The sequence below is a fragment of the Labrus bergylta genome, chromosome 7, assembly GCF_963930695.1.
Source record: "Labrus bergylta chromosome 7, fLabBer1.1, whole genome shotgun sequence".
Classification (NCBI taxonomy): domain Eukaryota; kingdom Metazoa; phylum Chordata; class Actinopteri; order Labriformes; family Labridae; genus Labrus; species Labrus bergylta.
The window spans coordinates 1,342,296-1,360,687 of record NC_089201.1 but is presented as its reverse complement, the minus strand read 5'-3'; the positions used below and the strand labels follow the sequence as shown (position 1 = coordinate 1,360,687).

Genomic DNA, 18,392 nt, shown 5'->3' with positions numbered 1-18,392 from the left:
TAAGAAAATGCTAAAGACCCAGCTCTTTCATGAATACCTACTAACTTAATGATGATGATAATGATGATGATGATGATGATGGTCTCAATATTATTGATGATTGTAATGACGATAGCGTTGATAATGGCGACCTTTAAGATGGTTTCTATACTGATGAGAGCTCTCAAGAACTGCCGTCAATGTTGTGTTTTGACTCTGTGTAATGCTTGTCAGCACCTGTGTGTCCAATCAGACTCAAAGCTGATCGTTTGCTCTTACTGACATTGTTCCCTTTTTTCTAGCTCCTTGCTTGTGTTGTTCTTACTCTCTGATGTATGTCGCTTTGGTTAAAAGCGTGTAATAAGTGAATTGTAGAATATATAAATAAAAACCGGGTAAAGAAGTACACGAAAACGGTTAAGACATTTTTTTTGCTTTTATTGGATAGGACAGCTGAAGAGTGACAGGAAATAATGGGCTAAGAGAGTGGGAAAAGACATGCAGCAAAGGGCTGAGGTCAGATTCGAACCCTCAACCAATGTGATACCTTTCAGACATGGGGTACTCGACATAAGATGACTACTAGGCCATCCTAGCGATGTTTAAGATGAGTTTCAAAGAGGACACAAAGTTTGCCTGCATGACATCTTTTTTGAAGGGAGATCCACACGAACTGAAAAGGCTCGGTCGGACTCAAAACCAATAGTTTGATTGAGCAAAGCAAGACTTTGGTCACCTGGGTATCAAAAGATAACTCTTAGTCAAAGATGACCCCTAGGTTGTGGGCCTCTTTGCAGACATTATCAGATAGAGCACCCAGACTGAGGGAGAAATTATTAATTTAGAGTCTTTTGGCTGCAAAAAAATAAAATAAAATTGACATCCTACTTGTAAGTTCTGCCAGAGAGGACATGATTTGTGAAAGATCAGAGGTGCCAGGTTTGCACTGGGCGTAGAGTTAAGTGTCATCAGCATAACAATGAAAGTCTGTGCCGTGCCTATGCAGGATTTGCCACAGGGGGAATATGTAAACTGAGGGTACCCAAAACAGACTCCCTGGGAGACCCCTAAAGAAAGAGGAGTATAAGTCCAGTTCAGTGCCACATCACTGATGCCAACAGTGTACTTCAAATGGCTGATTAAGACATTGTGGTCCGCTGTATCATAGTAAAGCCCAGAGTCAGCTGCAAGCACAAAATCATTAGAAACTTTAACAGGAGCTGTCTCTGTGCTAAGTTAGGAGCAGAACCCAGATTGACATTTTTTTAAAATCCGATTGTTGTTCATAAAAGAACTCAGCTGAGTCTAAGATCTAAGATGAGGGGGGTGGGTCTTCAGATCGGTCTTAAGGAAGACCAAGTCTGCAATGAAGTGTATCACCACATGAGATGAAGGGCCCTAACCCTTCATCAGACATCAGCTGGGATCCAGCGAAAAGGGTTCTTTGAAGGGGGGTAGAAAGAAAGATCAGATGGCCTTTCTACAGTTGGAAAATGAGGCTCCATTAATCAGCAGTAACCAGTGCACTTTGCTCAGGCCTCTGAATTGAATTAAACATAACTTCTGTGAGCCAAAACCTCAGTTGACCTTTTACAACATAATGAAGATGCTGTGCATGTCCTTCACATCTCCTCTGAAGGAACCTATCAATTATCAGCTTAGCCAGCTACTAGAAATAGATGTACATGAACAGTGCAGCCTGTCCTGGATAACCCAATCGCCTGCATACCAGCACAGAGCTTTACTCGTCCACGTATATGCATGAAACTTTATCTCTTTACACCGGTTATGCTGTTCTCACTTTTATGCTGTATGATCTTTGCTTGGAACAAATTATCAGAGAGAAAGGCCGTGCTGTGTGTGCACTGCTACTAAAATAAACCTAGCTTATACAAACCTCTCATTAGAGACTATTTAAATTATAATGTTAATTTGCCACAAGTCCTACATTAATGTCAGTATAGTACAGAATAAACAGACGTTGGTTCACACTAGTTTGTTTTAATAACAAAGCATCACTTTTTATATGCTCTTCATATTTGTTGTTTGTTTTGGAAAGTTAATTTCTCTCTCCGAACCAGAAATAAACTACATGCAGGCGTGAAAAAAGATGAGCTATTTCAATTCAGGGAGCTATGTGACATTTCTGACCTATCTCCGTAGAAGGAGAGTAGAAATATGCTGATGTTGAAACAAAACAGATGGTCCAATCACAGGAGTGGAGCCTCAGGAGGTCAGAAAAAGGGCTGACAGTGATGCATGACACAGCAGATGTTACACAGCAGGAGGGACCACTTTCACTCAATAAAGCCTTACTTTGTAAAACCATATTGTAAATGACACATTTTTCAGGTTGGATAATATGAAATAGATTGTGTCGCTATGACTTCACCATCAATGCAGTGGTTAAATACGAATAATCTCTAATGTGCACAGGATTAACAGGCTCTGAAAGTGTGCTATAAAACCCTGTTTAAAGCCCTTTAAGCAGGGGTTGACATTAAGGTAAATTTGCCAATGGCCCTCCGGGCCACTACTTTTTAGAGATCACTGGCCCAACCATTGTAACCGCTGACCCAGGAACTTTACTTTTGATTCGAAAAAATAACAGTCACCAATTTACTCTTGAACCATTCTGATGCAAAAGTCAGTTACAACTTTTATTTAATTAATTGAGCTCTAATTATAAAAATATTTTGTATTTTTCTTACATTTATGTGCTCATGTTTATTCACCATGCTGGTAACTGTAAGAGTCTACTTAATCTGATATTAATATGAGGCTGTGATAGATCTGGAATCTCTCCTTCTTTCTTCTCTGTGAGAACCTCTTCATCCTTAGATCTTTACTTTAGGAGCTCTCTTAAGGGCTAAGATGCTTTGTGAATAACTTTTATCTTTACCAGGATCTAGTCTTTAACTTTTCTGTCTCTTGACTCTGTCAATCATTCATCCGGGCCAGCGGGCCAGTTATAATGTCGAGCCCTGCTTTAAGTGCACATGTTGAATGGTTAAAGTTTGGACCTTGGGTGTCTGATAGACTTGGTGTTAATACACGGCTGTATACTTGAACCTGTGTGATTTGATTGTGGGGATAGAAACCTGTTGTAAGTAATACTTTTGCATGTGAGGGAAAGGATTTCCCTGATACATTTGGCAGTTAAAACAACAGACTGCTTTAGTCCATCAGTCCATCCCAGCTCCTGCATCAACATGTCTGATGTGTCCTTGGGCAAGACATTTAACATTTAAGTTACTCACGCTGCTTCGTCAGCTGTGTATGAAAGCCTCTACCATCAGTGTGTGAATGTGTAGGTGTGACATGCGGTGTAAAAGAGCTTTGAGTATTCAGAAGACTTGAAAAGTGCTATACAAGTTCAAGTCCATTTACCAAGTATGAAGTTACTCATTATTAATCTCATTAAGTCAATCCAAATATATGCATTCACCTAGCGTTCACATCATAACACCTGGAATATTCTTATTTTTTCTAGTTTGAAATCATTGGTGACATATGGGCGATTTGCGATACGTCTAACTAGTGAGTTGTTGACCGGGTTGAAGAGGCAAGAAACCCTCCTCTACACCGCAATATTTAAACATTTATGTTTTCTCTAAAGTACATAGAGGTTTCCCTCATTTCCAATGCCATCTAGCTTACAAGAATATTAAAACAAGCAATAAAAAAACAAAATCAATTACAAAAACAACTGAGATCGCTTGAGGGACTTTAAGACATGTCCAATCCATAGAACGGGTCATGTAGGTTCCTGAATTCCCCTCCCAAAGGTCTGTTATGTACAGGTGTGTACGTTAATCTATATCCATGTCTAATGTTGACTTTGCTCTTTTCTCTCCTTCATTACTCTCCAGATTCAGCCTCAGAACTCGCTGGACAACCAAGTCAGACCAGAGGACAGTCTTCACTGACTCCCTACACCTGTTTGTGTGCGGCCTGTCTTCCCCACAATGCACTCAGGCCTTAGTTCAATTAGCCAGGAAGGCTAGTGGCACAGGAGCCCAAAATTGGGTCAAAAAACGACAAGCTCTTGTTCTAAATCTGCTGAAAAACCTGTGTCACAGAGACACGCTGACAGGGCCAAAGGTAGACCGTAAACTGAATGAATCCAGGTGTTTTTTCTTTTGTTTCCTCACTGATCCTTCTTTCTTGCATCTTTTCAGGTTTTGGAACTTTGCCATTGTGTCCAGGAGAGCCAGGACCAACAACTGGCTAAGCAGGTTGTGGGTACAAGACCCACCCTGGAGCTGCGTAGAATCCAACTCTTACCTATTGATATTGATGCTCTGGCTTTTGTAGTTAACTCAGTAGGTGATATTGGAGTTGGATTAGACTTTGGAGCATGCTCAATGGAGTTGGAGTGTTTGGACGCCCTTACCAGGTGTCAGTACATTCACTACCTCTGGTGGGTCCACGCAAGGAAAACAATATAAGCAATCACACAAGCACATACTAAGGTTGTCAAAATGTAAAAACATACTTTGATACCTCTTATTTTAAACCATACAATCTGTGTTATTTTAATGTTCGATAAAAATAGAAAAGGATTAAAGATTTTAAATAACAGTGGATCTTCAGTTATACTTAAACCACAAGCTACTGCAAGCTGAAGAAAGAGAGCGACTGTGGTCTATTTAAACTCTACAAAAGCCCGTGTACACAGAGAGTGGAGGAGGAGGAAGAGGAGGAGGTGTCATTATCAAGGTTTAGGTTTCAATAGGTTGCCAATGCATTTGTGCAGCTTAGAATGGGTGCTTGGGGTTTGCTTGCAACTTTTGGTAATTTATAAACAAGAAATAACCACATTTTAGGTGCCAAGAAGTTCTACTTTTGTCAGCATGGTATCAAAACAGGTATCAATGTTGTTTGATTTTTAGTATGATCGTATGGAAGTGTAAATTCTGGTATCCTGACAACACTAACTAAAACATTTATGTGTCAAGCTTCAGAATTAAAATCAAAATATTAGCCTTCTCAAAATTTGAAAAACTGGATTTGAAGTCTTATCTGTGTACTGCACTAGACACAGAAACACTTCCTACTCTGTAGTTTCTATTATATTCACATTTGGATGATTTGTCTCCATTGGAGGCCATCTGTCATGCAAAGTGCATATGCAAAGTAGTTAGGTGCACAGTTAACAAGCCGGGTGATGTGATGGGAAGATTCTCAGTTCTGTGTAGTTTGTTGCACACGAGGGAGCAGATGAAAAGACAACCTGTAGCATAATTAAATAGTGGAGCGGTGGCTGTTGTTGAACTGTAAAGGACCTTAAAGCCTGTGTTTTGATTTTGGACATTTGAAGCAGCTGAGAATCTTAAAAAAAAAAACTGCTGCTTTGATGTTTGTCCACCTGTCACACACACTGTGATCTGTTTATAGCTCTGTTTCCTTCCGGCTCCTTGTGGTCTGCTGGTTTTTTCTGTAACAACGAAGCATACAGTTCCCAGGACCGAATCAAGAAAGACAACCACTGATACCTTCAAAGGATAATTTTAAATCATCTCAAACACTGGCATGCAACTTAAGAAGGCCTCAAGTTAGAAGGCAAGATGGAATCAGACATTTAACCAAAACAAAATGAAGCTAGAAGGTGTGTAAAGCTCGGCGTACACTGCACGGTTGTAAAAAAAAAAAAAAAAAGCCAGGGTGGAATGTCAGCTCACACTGTACGACTGAATCATTAACAACCCACGACCAAAGCTCACGATTTACGTGCTCACGCGGTAAGACCCGTTTGCCGGTCAGGACCTGAGATCTCATACTGTACAAGTCAAATCAGGACAGAGAATTCTCAATTGTCAATAGGAAACTCCCACAGATCGAGGTTGAAGTCAGATCTCTGTAATTTAGAGGTATCGTAGGGTATGTACTGTCTCTTTCTCTCTCTCTCTCTCTCTCTCTCTCTCTCTCTCTCTCTCTCTCTCTCTCTCTCTCTCTCTCTCTCTCTCTCTCTCTCTCTCTCTCTCTCTCCTCACTCTCTCTCTCTCTGTCTCCCTCACTCTCTCTCTTTGTGTCCCACTCTCTCTCACTCTCGCTCTCTCTCTCTACCACTCTCTCACACACACACACAGACACACACACACACACACAATCTGCATCACCAATAAACACAAGCTAACTCAATCAATCAATCAATCAGTTTTTATTTGTATAGCGTCAACTCATAACAAGTGTTATCTCGAGACACTTTACAAAAAGCAGGTAAAATACCTTACTCTTTGTCTGTTAACATTACAAAAGAGTAGGTAAAAAGACCTTACTCATTGTTATGTTACAAAAAGCAGGTAAAAGACCTTACTTATTGCTATGTTACAAAGATCCGGCCTATCCATCATGAGCACTTTTAGCAAAGCAGCAAAAGTTACAGTGGTAAGAAAAAACTGCCTTATTAAAAGGCAGAAATCTTAGGCCGGATCCCCGGCTCATGACGAAACAGTCTTCACAGGCCTAGACTGCGCCAAGTTTGGAAAGGGATAGGGGGAGAGATGGGATAAGATGCAGGAAGAGGGATAGGGAGCAAGGGGGTGGGGGGAGGCAAACCGTCCATCAACAATCCAGTGGGGAGGGGGGTTGTTCTGGCAGGCCGTCCATCAACAATCCGGTGGGGAGGGGGTGCGGGATTGTTCTGGCAGGCCATCAACCAATGATCTCGAGGAGCCTAAGAGAGCTCAAGAGCTCCCAGGAAAGTAGGTGGTTAGTGACTGAGATTTACTAGCAGCTAAATTACAACAAATATTTCCTGCCAGCTGGGAGGGAGAAGACAAATTAAACAGACATGCCTTCTGTTGCCATGGTGATTTCGGTATGTGGCTCTGCTCACACTGCGCGATTGGGTGCAGTTGTACGACCAAAATATCAAACATGCCAGAAAGTCCACCGACTGGTTGATAGCAGCTGATTGGGCTGTGATCGGCCTCGCTGTACACCACATGACTGAGGACAAACCGGCGAGTAAACAAACTGAGCTGCAAAAAGAGAAACCAATGATCACAACAACAATACAGCTATTGTTCACATGACACTGAGTTTGAAAGGTGTATACTGTGCATGGGTATGCAAGTAAAGGCAGTTATTTTCGAGTTATTGCTTTTACATTTTATTTTATCATCCAGTAGAATACATGTCAACTGCGGATATAATACACTGACTTTCTTGTTTATACATGGCAGCAAAAAAAGTTATTCTATGTATCTTCTACTAAGTGAAAAGCCAGAAGATTGGGAGTCTTGGCTACTCAGCGTCCTATCACAAATGCGTCTTTGTTTCATCATGAGTGACATGTTTTATTGAAACTATTTCTGTCATTTCAGTTTTCGCAGCCGCAAGTATGGTGACAAGTTTGCTGAGAAGTTATCCACCATTTTGTCGAAATTCCCAACCTTGAGAAAACTAGAGTAAGATCAAAATAATTCTTCCCCTCTCAAACTATTTTTCTCTGAAGCCTGTCTCTTTAATTTCCATCTAGCTTATAAAGAGTAGACGTTTTTTTGTTGTTGCCTTTTAGACCCTGCACAACAGTGATTTACTGATTTTGTCTGTGTGTTGTAAAGGTTCTGTGGGGCCAGTTTGACTGCCACAGGAGCAGCTGTTTTGGCCCCAGCTCTACAGGACTGTCCAAACCTCACTGAACTCAAGTATGTTTGATCCAAAACAATTTACACTGATTCAGCCAACTTCCTGTTTAACCTGTTCTTTGACACCTTGTCATGAATTTTTTATAAATATGCGTACAAAATGAAGTGTTCCCAAATGGATTGTTGACTCCAAATATCTATTTACATGATGAAATATTTGACACAGAGCTTTTGTTTTTTTGTTGCAGTCTGAGTGACAACAATCTGAAAGATGAAGGGATTGAACTCATTGCTGACGTTTTTGCCAATCTACCAGGACTGGTCTCAATAATGTAAGAGTCACTTTGTGAGTTTCTTTTTAAGATAATCACAATGATTGAAGATGTCGTAAGTGTTGTGTGTGTGTGTTGGTGCATTTTGCAGGCTGGGTCGAAACAACATCTCCCTTGAGGGAGTGAACTGTCTCATCAGGAAGACGTCATCGTGTTTGAACATCCAGCACATTCATGCAGAGTATGACTCCAATCATTCACACACAGGCTCAATGCCAACTGAGCTTAATTGATTATTATATTATGCTTCAATAAATAGTGTTTATACACTGGGAGGTCTGTTTTGGACATTTTCTACCAGGGCTGCACACTATCAGAAAAAAATAACTGACATTGCAATATTTTTCCCTCTTGCTATATTTAGTGAGATATGGCAACACAAGATAAATGCAGTGTGTGTTTATGTACAGAAAACTTCAATAATACAATCATGCTTTATAGTATATGGGTAATTTTCTGCATTCAAAGAGAAACCCCCCCCCCCCCCTTTTATCACCCCCGAGGGTTCAGCCCTCTGACAGCTGCTCTCCCACACACATGGAGAAGGCGAGAGACAACAGGTGGAGGGCGCACAGGAGGAGTAACACATTTTCTTGGTCATTACCTAAAGAATATTGTCGTGGGTGGTAATTGTTTAACTTATGTTTCATCAGCCGTCTTGAACCATGTTCAGAGTCACGTTTAGTCTGCATGATCAGCCCTGTAATTGAAAGGTCCCCATCTTGAGTTTCCTTTGATTCACACACAATTCACCGTGCCACTTTAACACATGTAAACGCACCGTGGTACATCGGCCCAGTTTACAGTCTGTGTAAGTGGCCAGAGAGTTAACCAGCACTGGGACAAGATGGCGCAGACAGACAGAATGCACGTCTAGCTTGTGATGTCACAAAGGGAAAGTCTGCAAACTGCCTGTTTGAGCACACATTTTCTGAAAAGTGGAGCAGGCAAACGATGGATAGAACTGACTTCTCTTATAGTTGGGGGGTTTGTAAACAGGCTAGGGACACATGTTAGTGTTAGAAAAACATGGTAAAATTCATTTGCACATAATTCGACCTCTAAGATAACCAAAAAGTTAGAAAGTCAATATTGTAATACAACTCTGTATTATGTTAATATGTCTTTATTATTTTTGCAGCGGATTGAAAGACTTGACAGTTACTTTCTCTCCAACCTCTGATCTGCAGAGTAGGTGAGTTCATGGTTGGATTAACCTAATGTCTTAATACAGAAGATGTATTAAACATACTCTGTGACTATTCATTAAATGAATCCAGTACAAAGGGAGGTGTTCTCTCTCATCCTTGTATTTCTCTCTTCAGCCACCACAATAATTCAGAACCAACAATCAGGTAAGAAGATACAAGTCAACAACAATATTTCCAGATCTTCACAAACACTGACAGTTTCTTCCTTGTTGTCCTATGCGCCTTCTCTGAAGTTCATAGGCTCTTTAAAAGAAGCACTGTGACTCGTTATAAAATAATCGTAACCATAAAAAGCATCTGAACCTGTAATAACAAAGCCTGCTCACGTTTAGTTTGTTTTCACATTGTCTTGAATATCTTTTTGAGTTTTATGATTTGCACTTTTCTGTTGTTGAATAACTCAAGTTTCTTCCTGCTGTTTTTTCTCTAGCCTGTTGAACCAGAAATGGAGCAAACGAAAAATGCAAGAACTTGCAAAGTCGCTGGCATGTTGCCCTGCCTTCTGCATCCTGGAGTATGTAAACCTTTAACACATGTTTCACAAGAGCCTTACTCAGAGAAACACTGAGTGTATGTGCACATATTACATTTTTCAAATGATATTGTCTCACATTAAAATACCTGTGCAAGTAGACCTGGGGGCAAAAAAGGGGGCACCAATTTTCTGTCAGGTGTTATACAGCACATTTATTGAGGTCTGCGCAATAAAAAGTTTTTTTTTTAAATATTTTAATATATCGATTCATAGCTTACAGTCACATGATCAGTGTAGAGGCCTGGAATTCAAAAAGCATTTAGGAAAGTGGCATCCACTGCTGAGCACTCAATAGTGAAGCTGCAGCATGGGCTTGTTAATTAATACCTCTGAAAGCGACATGTTTTCACCTGACAACCACAGAAAACAGAGATATTAAGATTAATTGCAAGTTCTCTATAGTATCGAGACTATCTCTCCGGCCTCAGAGAACCATGGTTACACATTGTAACCTTACGTTTTGGGTGCCCTACACAAGACACAATTTAAAGTCCTCAGAACTTCACCTCAGTGATGTTTACATATTAGATAGATAGATTTTATTTGGCATGAACATCACAGATACATTGTTTAAGCGTTTTAGCATATGCTAGTTCTCAACAATATCTAGAGGACAATCCTTCAGTTATAATGATGACTTTTTCCCATTACATCGCTCCTCCATATGTTTGTGGAAAGTCTACATGAGAGCTTGGACAAGTCTTTTTTCAGGTCAACATGAGTCATTTCAGGCAGGAGTCTGGGGCTACCTCCATATCTGGGAACTTGCTTTTCTCATTGCGGACCAAGAGAGAGATTTAGTTTCGCCTGGAGAGATGCAGATTGTACACGGTGATACACATTGTGTGTGTGTGTGTGTGTGTGTGTGTGTGTGTGTGTGTGTGTGTGTCTTTCTCATCCTAGTCTATCTGGAGTCCAATGGGATGTTCAAACTCTGAAGACACTCACTCAGTTATTGCCAAAGTTTAAAGTCACCAAAAAGATCATGTAAGTGTGTAAACATACCAAAGTTCCTTTAAACTGTATGGTGCCTGAAATGCCTCTCATTTAAACATTTTAAAGTATTTGGACTGAAATTAAACGAGTCACAATTATTATTGATTCCTATATAGGACCTGCAAAAGATGCCAGTGACTATGTCTATATTGTCATACTTATTTCCTGAAACCGTTGGGAGGGGTTGTCAGATGATTCTATAAATAACACCATGTAAAAAATCCCACACATATAAAAATGTTTCCATGCCAGAGACTCATTATGAGAAGCATGCTACACATTTAAAGCAAATAAATACATTTGTTAGAAAACAAGGCTCTTACATGTACAGGATAAGATCAGGAAAGAGAGATACTTTTGTCCACATGGGTCACCAAAATAGATCAATCCTGAAAGGTCCTCACAGGAGCGTTAAGAACATAAAGAGAGGAAAGGGTGATATACTTGTTCAGGTACTTAAACACCAGTTATCACAGTTTGTTGATGTTCACATTTCTCTTTTCAGTTTGAATGAGAGCTGCTCCTCAGTGAAGGATTTGGTGATTCTGACTGCTCTGCTGTCTGATTGTCCTGCTGTGAGGGAGCTTTACGTGAGGTACAAATCTGTGATGTACACTGCATACTGCGGGACAGATCTATGAAGAATGGATTGCACAGAAAAGCGCCCACAATCTGCCCCATTTAAGCACCCTATCCAAATAAGAATTTGCACTTATTATATGATAACATATCCACAAAGTTGTCCTGCAGTTTGATCTTGTTTTGCATCTTAATGTGGAGAAATGCTGCCTGCACCTTTGCTCTGCACTGACCTGCACTCTAAGCTGATGCAGCTGTTTTGCCCACATTAAGATGTTGAGCGCTTAGGGGAGGGGAAACTTTTTCAGGATATATTTCAGGATATATATTTCACTGACAAACTGCTCCAAACCTCTCCACAGATGTGTTGAGTCTCTGAAAACACTGGAAAGATTTAAGCCGTGTTTTTATTAATAATAGCAATCTCAAAGTCATATATTCAGACTTAAGATGATTTTTATTTTTTAAAGTCATAAAGAGGCGGAATTGTTTTTTCCAAATCATTGGAAAGATTACGTGTGACGTTCTTAGAGAGAAAAAAGAGAGAAGGAGAAATTGCGCTGATTTAGTGTTAAATAGCTCCACTGTAATTGGCAATGACCTCTTGTCTTTGTTATTACATACTTTATTAATCCCTGGGTGAAATTCTTTTAAACTATTGAGAGGCATACTTCTCACACACATAGACCTGAATCACACACATGCACAAACAGGACCTGTGGACATGAACTAGTGGAGAGATGTCAGAGTGGGGCTGCTACACACTGATACACAGGGAGAGCACCAGAGCGGTTTGGTGTTCGAATTTTCCCTAATTTACATAGATGCAATGAGACAGGCTCACCCAGGACACTATCTGCTGAGCAGTGCAGTTTGTGCGCATTTCCCCCTGTGCACGTTGTTGGATTCCATGTTATCTTTTTCTCTCATTTGCACAAGTTTAGCGCCTGCAAAAGCCGTTCAATCAGTCTGTGAGTCTGGCCCTGAGAATGCAAACATGTAAGACTAGCATGCCATTCCTTGGCAACATTTGTGTCAGTATGTAAATAAAACAGTTAGCAGCTCACTTGATGATGATGATGATGATGATGATGATGATCAGTCACATAGAGTATTTCCTTCACTCACTTAGAGGTGTAACCACTGTAGCAGTGTAACTGTATTTTTATGTTTCAGACTACAAAGTCCTGTCGAGGTGTCAGTGGGGTTCAGTGGAGGAAGAGAACAGCCTGGGATTAAGATGTCTAAAAAACTTTGGTATGTTTCCAGTGAAGGTTTCAACAGGATTTTAGCTTTACTTTTTTCGTGTAGATCACTCGGAGCGTTAATGCCAAAGCAGGAAGAGCCTGTCTCATTCCTTCCTTGATTGTATAGAGGAGATGATTTAAATTCAAAAGGTTCAAAGTTCAAACAGCATCTATTGTAACAAGAGATTGCTTTAGAGATAATATTAAAAATAATAATGTGTATCCCAAATGACCTTCAAGAAGTAGATGTGAGTTAATTGAGCTTTGTTCATAGTTTTAGTAGATGTAGATGTCTTCTGCTACTATATCTGCTCTTGGTGTATTTACACTGGAGGTTCCATGTTTCCTTATTAAACTTGTATACTGCAAACTGAACACTAACGGGCTTCAAAACCAGATGTAGGTACAGAGATACTTTTCAACTTCAACAGGCTCCACAAAATGTACACAATGGAGCTCAGGCATCAAAGTGTCCGACAATAAGCAGAACAATTACTGTTTGTTTTTGAGAAGAACTTAGTTGACATGACTTGGAGCTGGTGTAATCAGCACGTTGTCTTTCCAGTCTGAGCTGCTGTGCACTGCTGCCTGCTGATCTGGAGAGAATATGGCAGAGTTTCGGAAGATCCTCTGATGTCACATTTATTGAGTAAGAAAAACACAAGAATTGTTGCTAACTGTAATGAACTGTTTGTACTTCAGATACACTGTCCACCATAATGTTGTATATGATATATATTCAGGTATTAGTAAGCTTGAAGGCTTTGTATGCGATTTTTTGATCCAGCAGACACCGCCCTTGAGCACCAGCATGAAACCAAAACAACTTGCGCTGCATTGTTGTGTTAGCATGCTAATGCTAGCGATCTTTATTATGCTGGTATCTTCACACTGCATGTAAATTTACCTGAAATGAGCGTGATCTAGAAACACAGTTAAGCAGTGAGTACAGTATGTTATTCTTCTTTTCTCTAGTCCCTCAATTAAACAACTTTTATACACGAGGGGAGGAGTCAGCCGCTGTCCTGACGATGTAAACAAAGTGAAGATAGGACTCTGAAAACTCTGAAAACATCACAGACAGTGGGACTCGGGTGTTACACCCATTGTAGACAGTCATGACTCACAGAGTTATTTTCAGAGGATGTACTTGATTATGCAAATTAGTGTTATGATCTTCTGACTTCAGAATTGAAAAGATCAATGTGTCCACAGACAGCGTTTCTTTGTGCCTGCAGCGCCCTTCCTCAGTGTAGTTCAGCCTTTTTTCAGTCTTTGCCATCAGCTGTTTATTGTCACAGCGCTCTGAGTTGAAAATAGTTGAACTTTGGATCAGCGTGGCGTTTTTCAACGTTACTTACTTAATCACTTAAATCACAGATTTAAATTAAGAAGGAACAGGACTTCTGACATCAGCTTTGTCAACAACAATGGTGGTTGAGACGCTAATCTGACTCGTCTTTTCAAGGGAACAACTTCCAGGTGTAGAGCTGCTGCTACTGCCAGTATATGACTCCTTTACATCATTTTATTTGTGATAAAGTAAATACTAAGCACACAGAGCTATCTTAAACACATCTAACGGACATTAACTGAGGGAAGCAGAAGTTAACTTTCCTAACCTAGCAACAACGAGCGCATATGAGAAGTGCTCTGAAGCGGTGGTTGTTTGCGCTGCAGGCGCAGTCTGTGGACACAGGCACTACTGAATGAAAGCACTACTTGCAATAATCTTTTGTCTGCATGGGCATTTCAGATTCAGCCACCAATAGTAAGGCAATGCAAATTGTTTTTCCTGCATTCTGCGTTTCCTGTTTCGTTCTCATAATTTAGCAGCAAACAATGTGCTCCTTTAGTCTCTTGTGCCTGACATTAATGTGACCCATCATTCCGCCCTGTTAGCCTTTCCAGTAACTGCTTGGATAACAAAGGACTGAAGAAGCTGCTGGACTTCCTGCCTCGTCTTAGAAGTATCCTGGAAATCAAGTAAGTCACACACACACACACACACACACCCGCACACACACACACACACACACACACACACACACACACACACACACAGAAGGTGATAACATAACAAAAGACCATTCAGAAAAACTGACAATTCTGGAGACCTTTTATAGCTAACCCCGACAAAGGGAGCTTGCACAGTGTGCATTTTATATGAATGAATCAAACTGGCAGGAATTGAAGGAAGTGTTCTGAAGAGATGAGGCTCTTTGTTTTGTTTTTAGAAAATGCAATATAATCTTGGTTTTCTTGGCAGGAGCAGGGCCGTTCTATTCCAAACAACCAGGATCCAAACAAAAATGTGTCAATGCTGGCAGCTACTACGTTTAGCCTGGGCCGTTATTTTGTGTAATTGGCTTATTTATGAGATTAAATATGTCCTTCCTCCCCTGGCTAATTGTCTCTATGTGTGTTTTTCAGTGCCAGTAACAATGGGATCAGCATGGGGGGAGTGGTGATGCTGGCTGGTGCTTTGTGCTCCCACAGCAACCTAACACAGGTTCTCATCAGGTACTCTTTGTTTTACATTTTGGGCATTTAATGACTGTATTAAGTAGTTTTCACAAATGCGCTGCTCATGAAATCCTCCTGAGGTAATTTTTCACCAAAGTTTAACGTGTCTGACCGGCGGTCTCAGGAAGCAATCCACATAAAAATGACATGCCTGACGCCATGATGACAGTTTTTGCTTTTATATCAATGCTACATGTGATTGCACATATCGACAACATGAATTGAATAATTGAGAAGCACATACTGGTCAGCAAAAATCAGATTAAATTAACTTCTCTATTCATGCATGACTCTTCACCTTAATATAATCAAAACGACCCCCATACAGTGTGTGCCCATTAAGAAATTAGCTTTTAAGACCAAATTAATTTTTTTAACCAGGCTGTGAACATGTTTATTCCTACTATAAAACAGGGATTTCTGGAATTCACGATTAATAAAGTCTTTCACGCTTGCAGAAAACTCCTGAATATATGTCCAGGAGGAGCTTTGAATGTGAACATAAACAGACACATTTTTCACTCAGACTTCACTCGCAATTTCTCCGGCCACACCCCTAGTGTTTTTTTCTGCAGCAAGTCTGAGTGAGCTGATGTGAGAACACAGCAGGTTATTCTCCGAGAATTCAGCTCGAGCCAATAGGAGGTGGAGTGACATTTATATACTGTGACCGCTGCATGCGACCACTATGATCTCAGTGCACATAATTAAACGTCTGCATTACCTTTTCTGTTTGTCAGTATGTTCCTCTGAGCTCTTTTGTTGATAGAGTCATTCCGCCGAACTACATGTAGCATTGCTATAAAGGCAAATATTCTCATTCTCATCTCATATAGCAGACTCTGTTGCTTCGTCTGCTACTTCCACGTCACCTTGATAGATAGATTAGATATTTTCAGGAGTGCATATGTGAAATTGGCTTAAGTGACTCTTGGGGCTTATGGAGCCAACCTTAATTGAAGAACTTCATTTTCACACTTCATTTTCCAACACAGGAGGTTTCTGCTTTAATAGTATACAGTGCATTACATAGAGAGTTGCATGGATTGCATCGTTTTGTCTTTTTTTGTCAAAATTTGCATAATGCAGATAAACAGATTTTCTCAAAGTGCTTCTGGTGGTTTCACAGTGATGGAGGCAGAGAGCGACTGATCTTGAAGTTCTGCCGTGACAGAAGGTAGATAGGCTGCATCTGCACACATCTGGAATCACAGTCTGTTTTAATTTTCAATCCATAAGCTAACTCTGTGTTCCTTTTCAGGGCTGAAAAACAAAAACTAAAGATTTTCAGGTATAGTACCGCAAGCTCATGATGACACTTCTAATTTCACACCTTATTATTTCCAAATTCAGACACTAAGAAAAGCTTCTCCTTTATGCTGCAGGCTTAACAACAGCAGCCTCCTGCCGACAGATATGACTAAAATCTGTGAACGATTGGGCCAGTGTCACTCGCATCTGGAGTTAGAGTAAGTTACATTTGTAAGTTTTTGCACATAAAGACTTCAAGATTATGACCAAACAGATGAACATTAGTATTATTTATGTGTGTCAGTTTTTCTCACAGCTCACTGACAGATGAGGCGATTCAGAACCTGCTCAAGGTCCTGCCGAAGATGAAATCTCTACAAAGACTCAAGTAACACACACACACACACACACACACACACACACACACACACACACACACACAACCAAATTGAGTGATGCCTCGTGTCCACATAGCTTTTTTTCCGGGCAGAAAAGGCAAAAGGGGAAATTTCACATTAATTAACATCAAAATGTTACTGTATTGACTTACCTCTATCATAAAAAGTAGTATTTAAGTAATAATAATCATAATAATAATAATACATTTTATTTAAAGGCACCTTTCAAAAGTCTCAAGGTCACCTTACAGAGCAGAGATAAAAACAACCAAGTAAAAACACAATGATAAAATTAACATTAAAAACACAGTAAACACAAATGTACAGGATGTAAAGGATTTATGAGACCGGATGGAGAATGATCAGACCGAATATGCCAGTTGAAAAAGATGTGTTTTGAGATGAGATCTGAAAATGGAGAGAGAGTCGATATTACGGATTTGTACTTCTTATTTATTTAAATCACACCTGTCCTCTTTGTCCTCAGCGTCAGCCACAGCATCTCATCTACGTCTGGAGCAGTGACGCTGCTCAGTTGTTTGACGGTCAGTCAGCGAGTGAAGTCTGTGGAACTCAGGTACAAAACCTCACTGTGTCTCATTGGTCAAGACGAATGTAAACCACTTTTTTTTAAAGACAGTCTGATCTGTTGCTAATACAACTAGTAGAAGTTTTTTTATGACAGCTGTGTCACTGCAGCATGTCTGCACATTCTAATGTCATTTATTGATGTGAGACAATGATCGTGTTTTTCTGAAATCCTGCTTTGTTCTCGTCCTTAGGCATCAATTTGAATCCTTCGTACATTTTGACAGTGTGAAAGCAGAACAAGCCAGGTGCAGGTGTGTGATCAGCAGCACTTTCACCTATTTTATATAAAATTATACATGATACATAATGTCAAATCTAGCTTATTTGAGTTTCTCTTTCTACTTACCTTGGTAGAAAAATGGATCAGAAAAACGTTGTCCTCCTCCGCTATGGAAAGATCTATCTAAAAGAAGATAGCAGAGAACCTCTTAAAAAAAAAAAAATTCATTTGAAAGTTTCACTGACGAATATGTCTGACTCAAATTTTGGAGCCACATTTGTGAAGCCAAAAATCAAGTGCAACAACAAAAACATTGATCTGATGACTTCCTAAAAGCAACACAGACAGTTGTCATGTGGTTTCACGTTGCTTTGTGTGACTTTTTTTTATCTGCATCAGCACAGAAATTAGGAAATAAAAAACTAGTTTCTAACTTAATGCTCTAACAGAATGTCTGCCTGTGTGTCTGCCTGTGTGTCTGCCTGCCTACCTGCCTGCTTGATTGTCTTCTTGTATGTCTGTCTTTGCACAGGTTCACTGGGTTCAGCCTGAATGCTGATAACTATGAGAGACTGCTCAGTGTCTTACAACATGGCCCCCAGCTGTCTGCCCTGGAGTATGTGTCTCCCCTACAAACCTCATCTCTCTTATACATCAGCCCTGCACTTAAACTCAAATAATTTACATATATGTCAGTACGCCTTACTCACATTCTGTGTGTGGATTCTGAGATATATTATTTTTCTCACTGCAGTTTATCAGGTAACCAACTGGAAGACGAGGGACTGAAGCGTTTTTTGGAGACTCTACCGAGGCTAAAAGTCATCAGCTATGTCAAGTAAGGCACTTGTTGTGAAATATATGCATACAAACTAAATATAAAGTATTTAAAAACATTAAAAATCCTTTAATAAGTCTTTTAAGGAGTATGG

The 18,392-nt window shown here is 40.0% G+C and overlaps 1 protein-coding gene across 1 annotated transcript in view; it reads left to right on the top strand.

The window, feature by feature from the left end:
* The window catches only part of nlrc5 (NLR family, CARD domain containing 5), a 45,638-nt gene that overhangs the window by 13,094 nt on the left and 14,152 nt on the right, over positions 1-18,392 (top strand). The window contains exons 12-34 of the mRNA XM_020640495.3: positions 3,852-4,083; positions 4,161-4,402; positions 7,311-7,394; positions 7,551-7,634; positions 7,823-7,906; positions 7,998-8,087; positions 9,048-9,101; positions 9,232-9,261; positions 9,548-9,631; positions 10,556-10,639; positions 11,154-11,243; positions 12,404-12,484; positions 13,040-13,123; positions 14,377-14,460; positions 14,908-14,997; positions 16,130-16,177; positions 16,262-16,291; positions 16,386-16,469; positions 16,556-16,639; positions 17,137-17,226; positions 17,432-17,491; positions 17,993-18,076; positions 18,215-18,298. Coding sequence (XP_020496151.1) covers positions 3,852-4,083; positions 4,161-4,402; positions 7,311-7,394; positions 7,551-7,634; positions 7,823-7,906; positions 7,998-8,087; positions 9,048-9,101; positions 9,232-9,261; positions 9,548-9,631; positions 10,556-10,639; positions 11,154-11,243; positions 12,404-12,484; positions 13,040-13,123; positions 14,377-14,460; positions 14,908-14,997; positions 16,130-16,177; positions 16,262-16,291; positions 16,386-16,469; positions 16,556-16,639; positions 17,137-17,226; positions 17,432-17,491; positions 17,993-18,076; positions 18,215-18,298 — 2,061 coding nt within the window. The remainder of the gene's footprint in view (positions 1-3,851; positions 4,084-4,160; positions 4,403-7,310; positions 7,395-7,550; positions 7,635-7,822; positions 7,907-7,997; positions 8,088-9,047; positions 9,102-9,231; positions 9,262-9,547; positions 9,632-10,555; positions 10,640-11,153; positions 11,244-12,403; positions 12,485-13,039; positions 13,124-14,376; positions 14,461-14,907; positions 14,998-16,129; positions 16,178-16,261; positions 16,292-16,385; positions 16,470-16,555; positions 16,640-17,136; positions 17,227-17,431; positions 17,492-17,992; positions 18,077-18,214; positions 18,299-18,392) is intronic.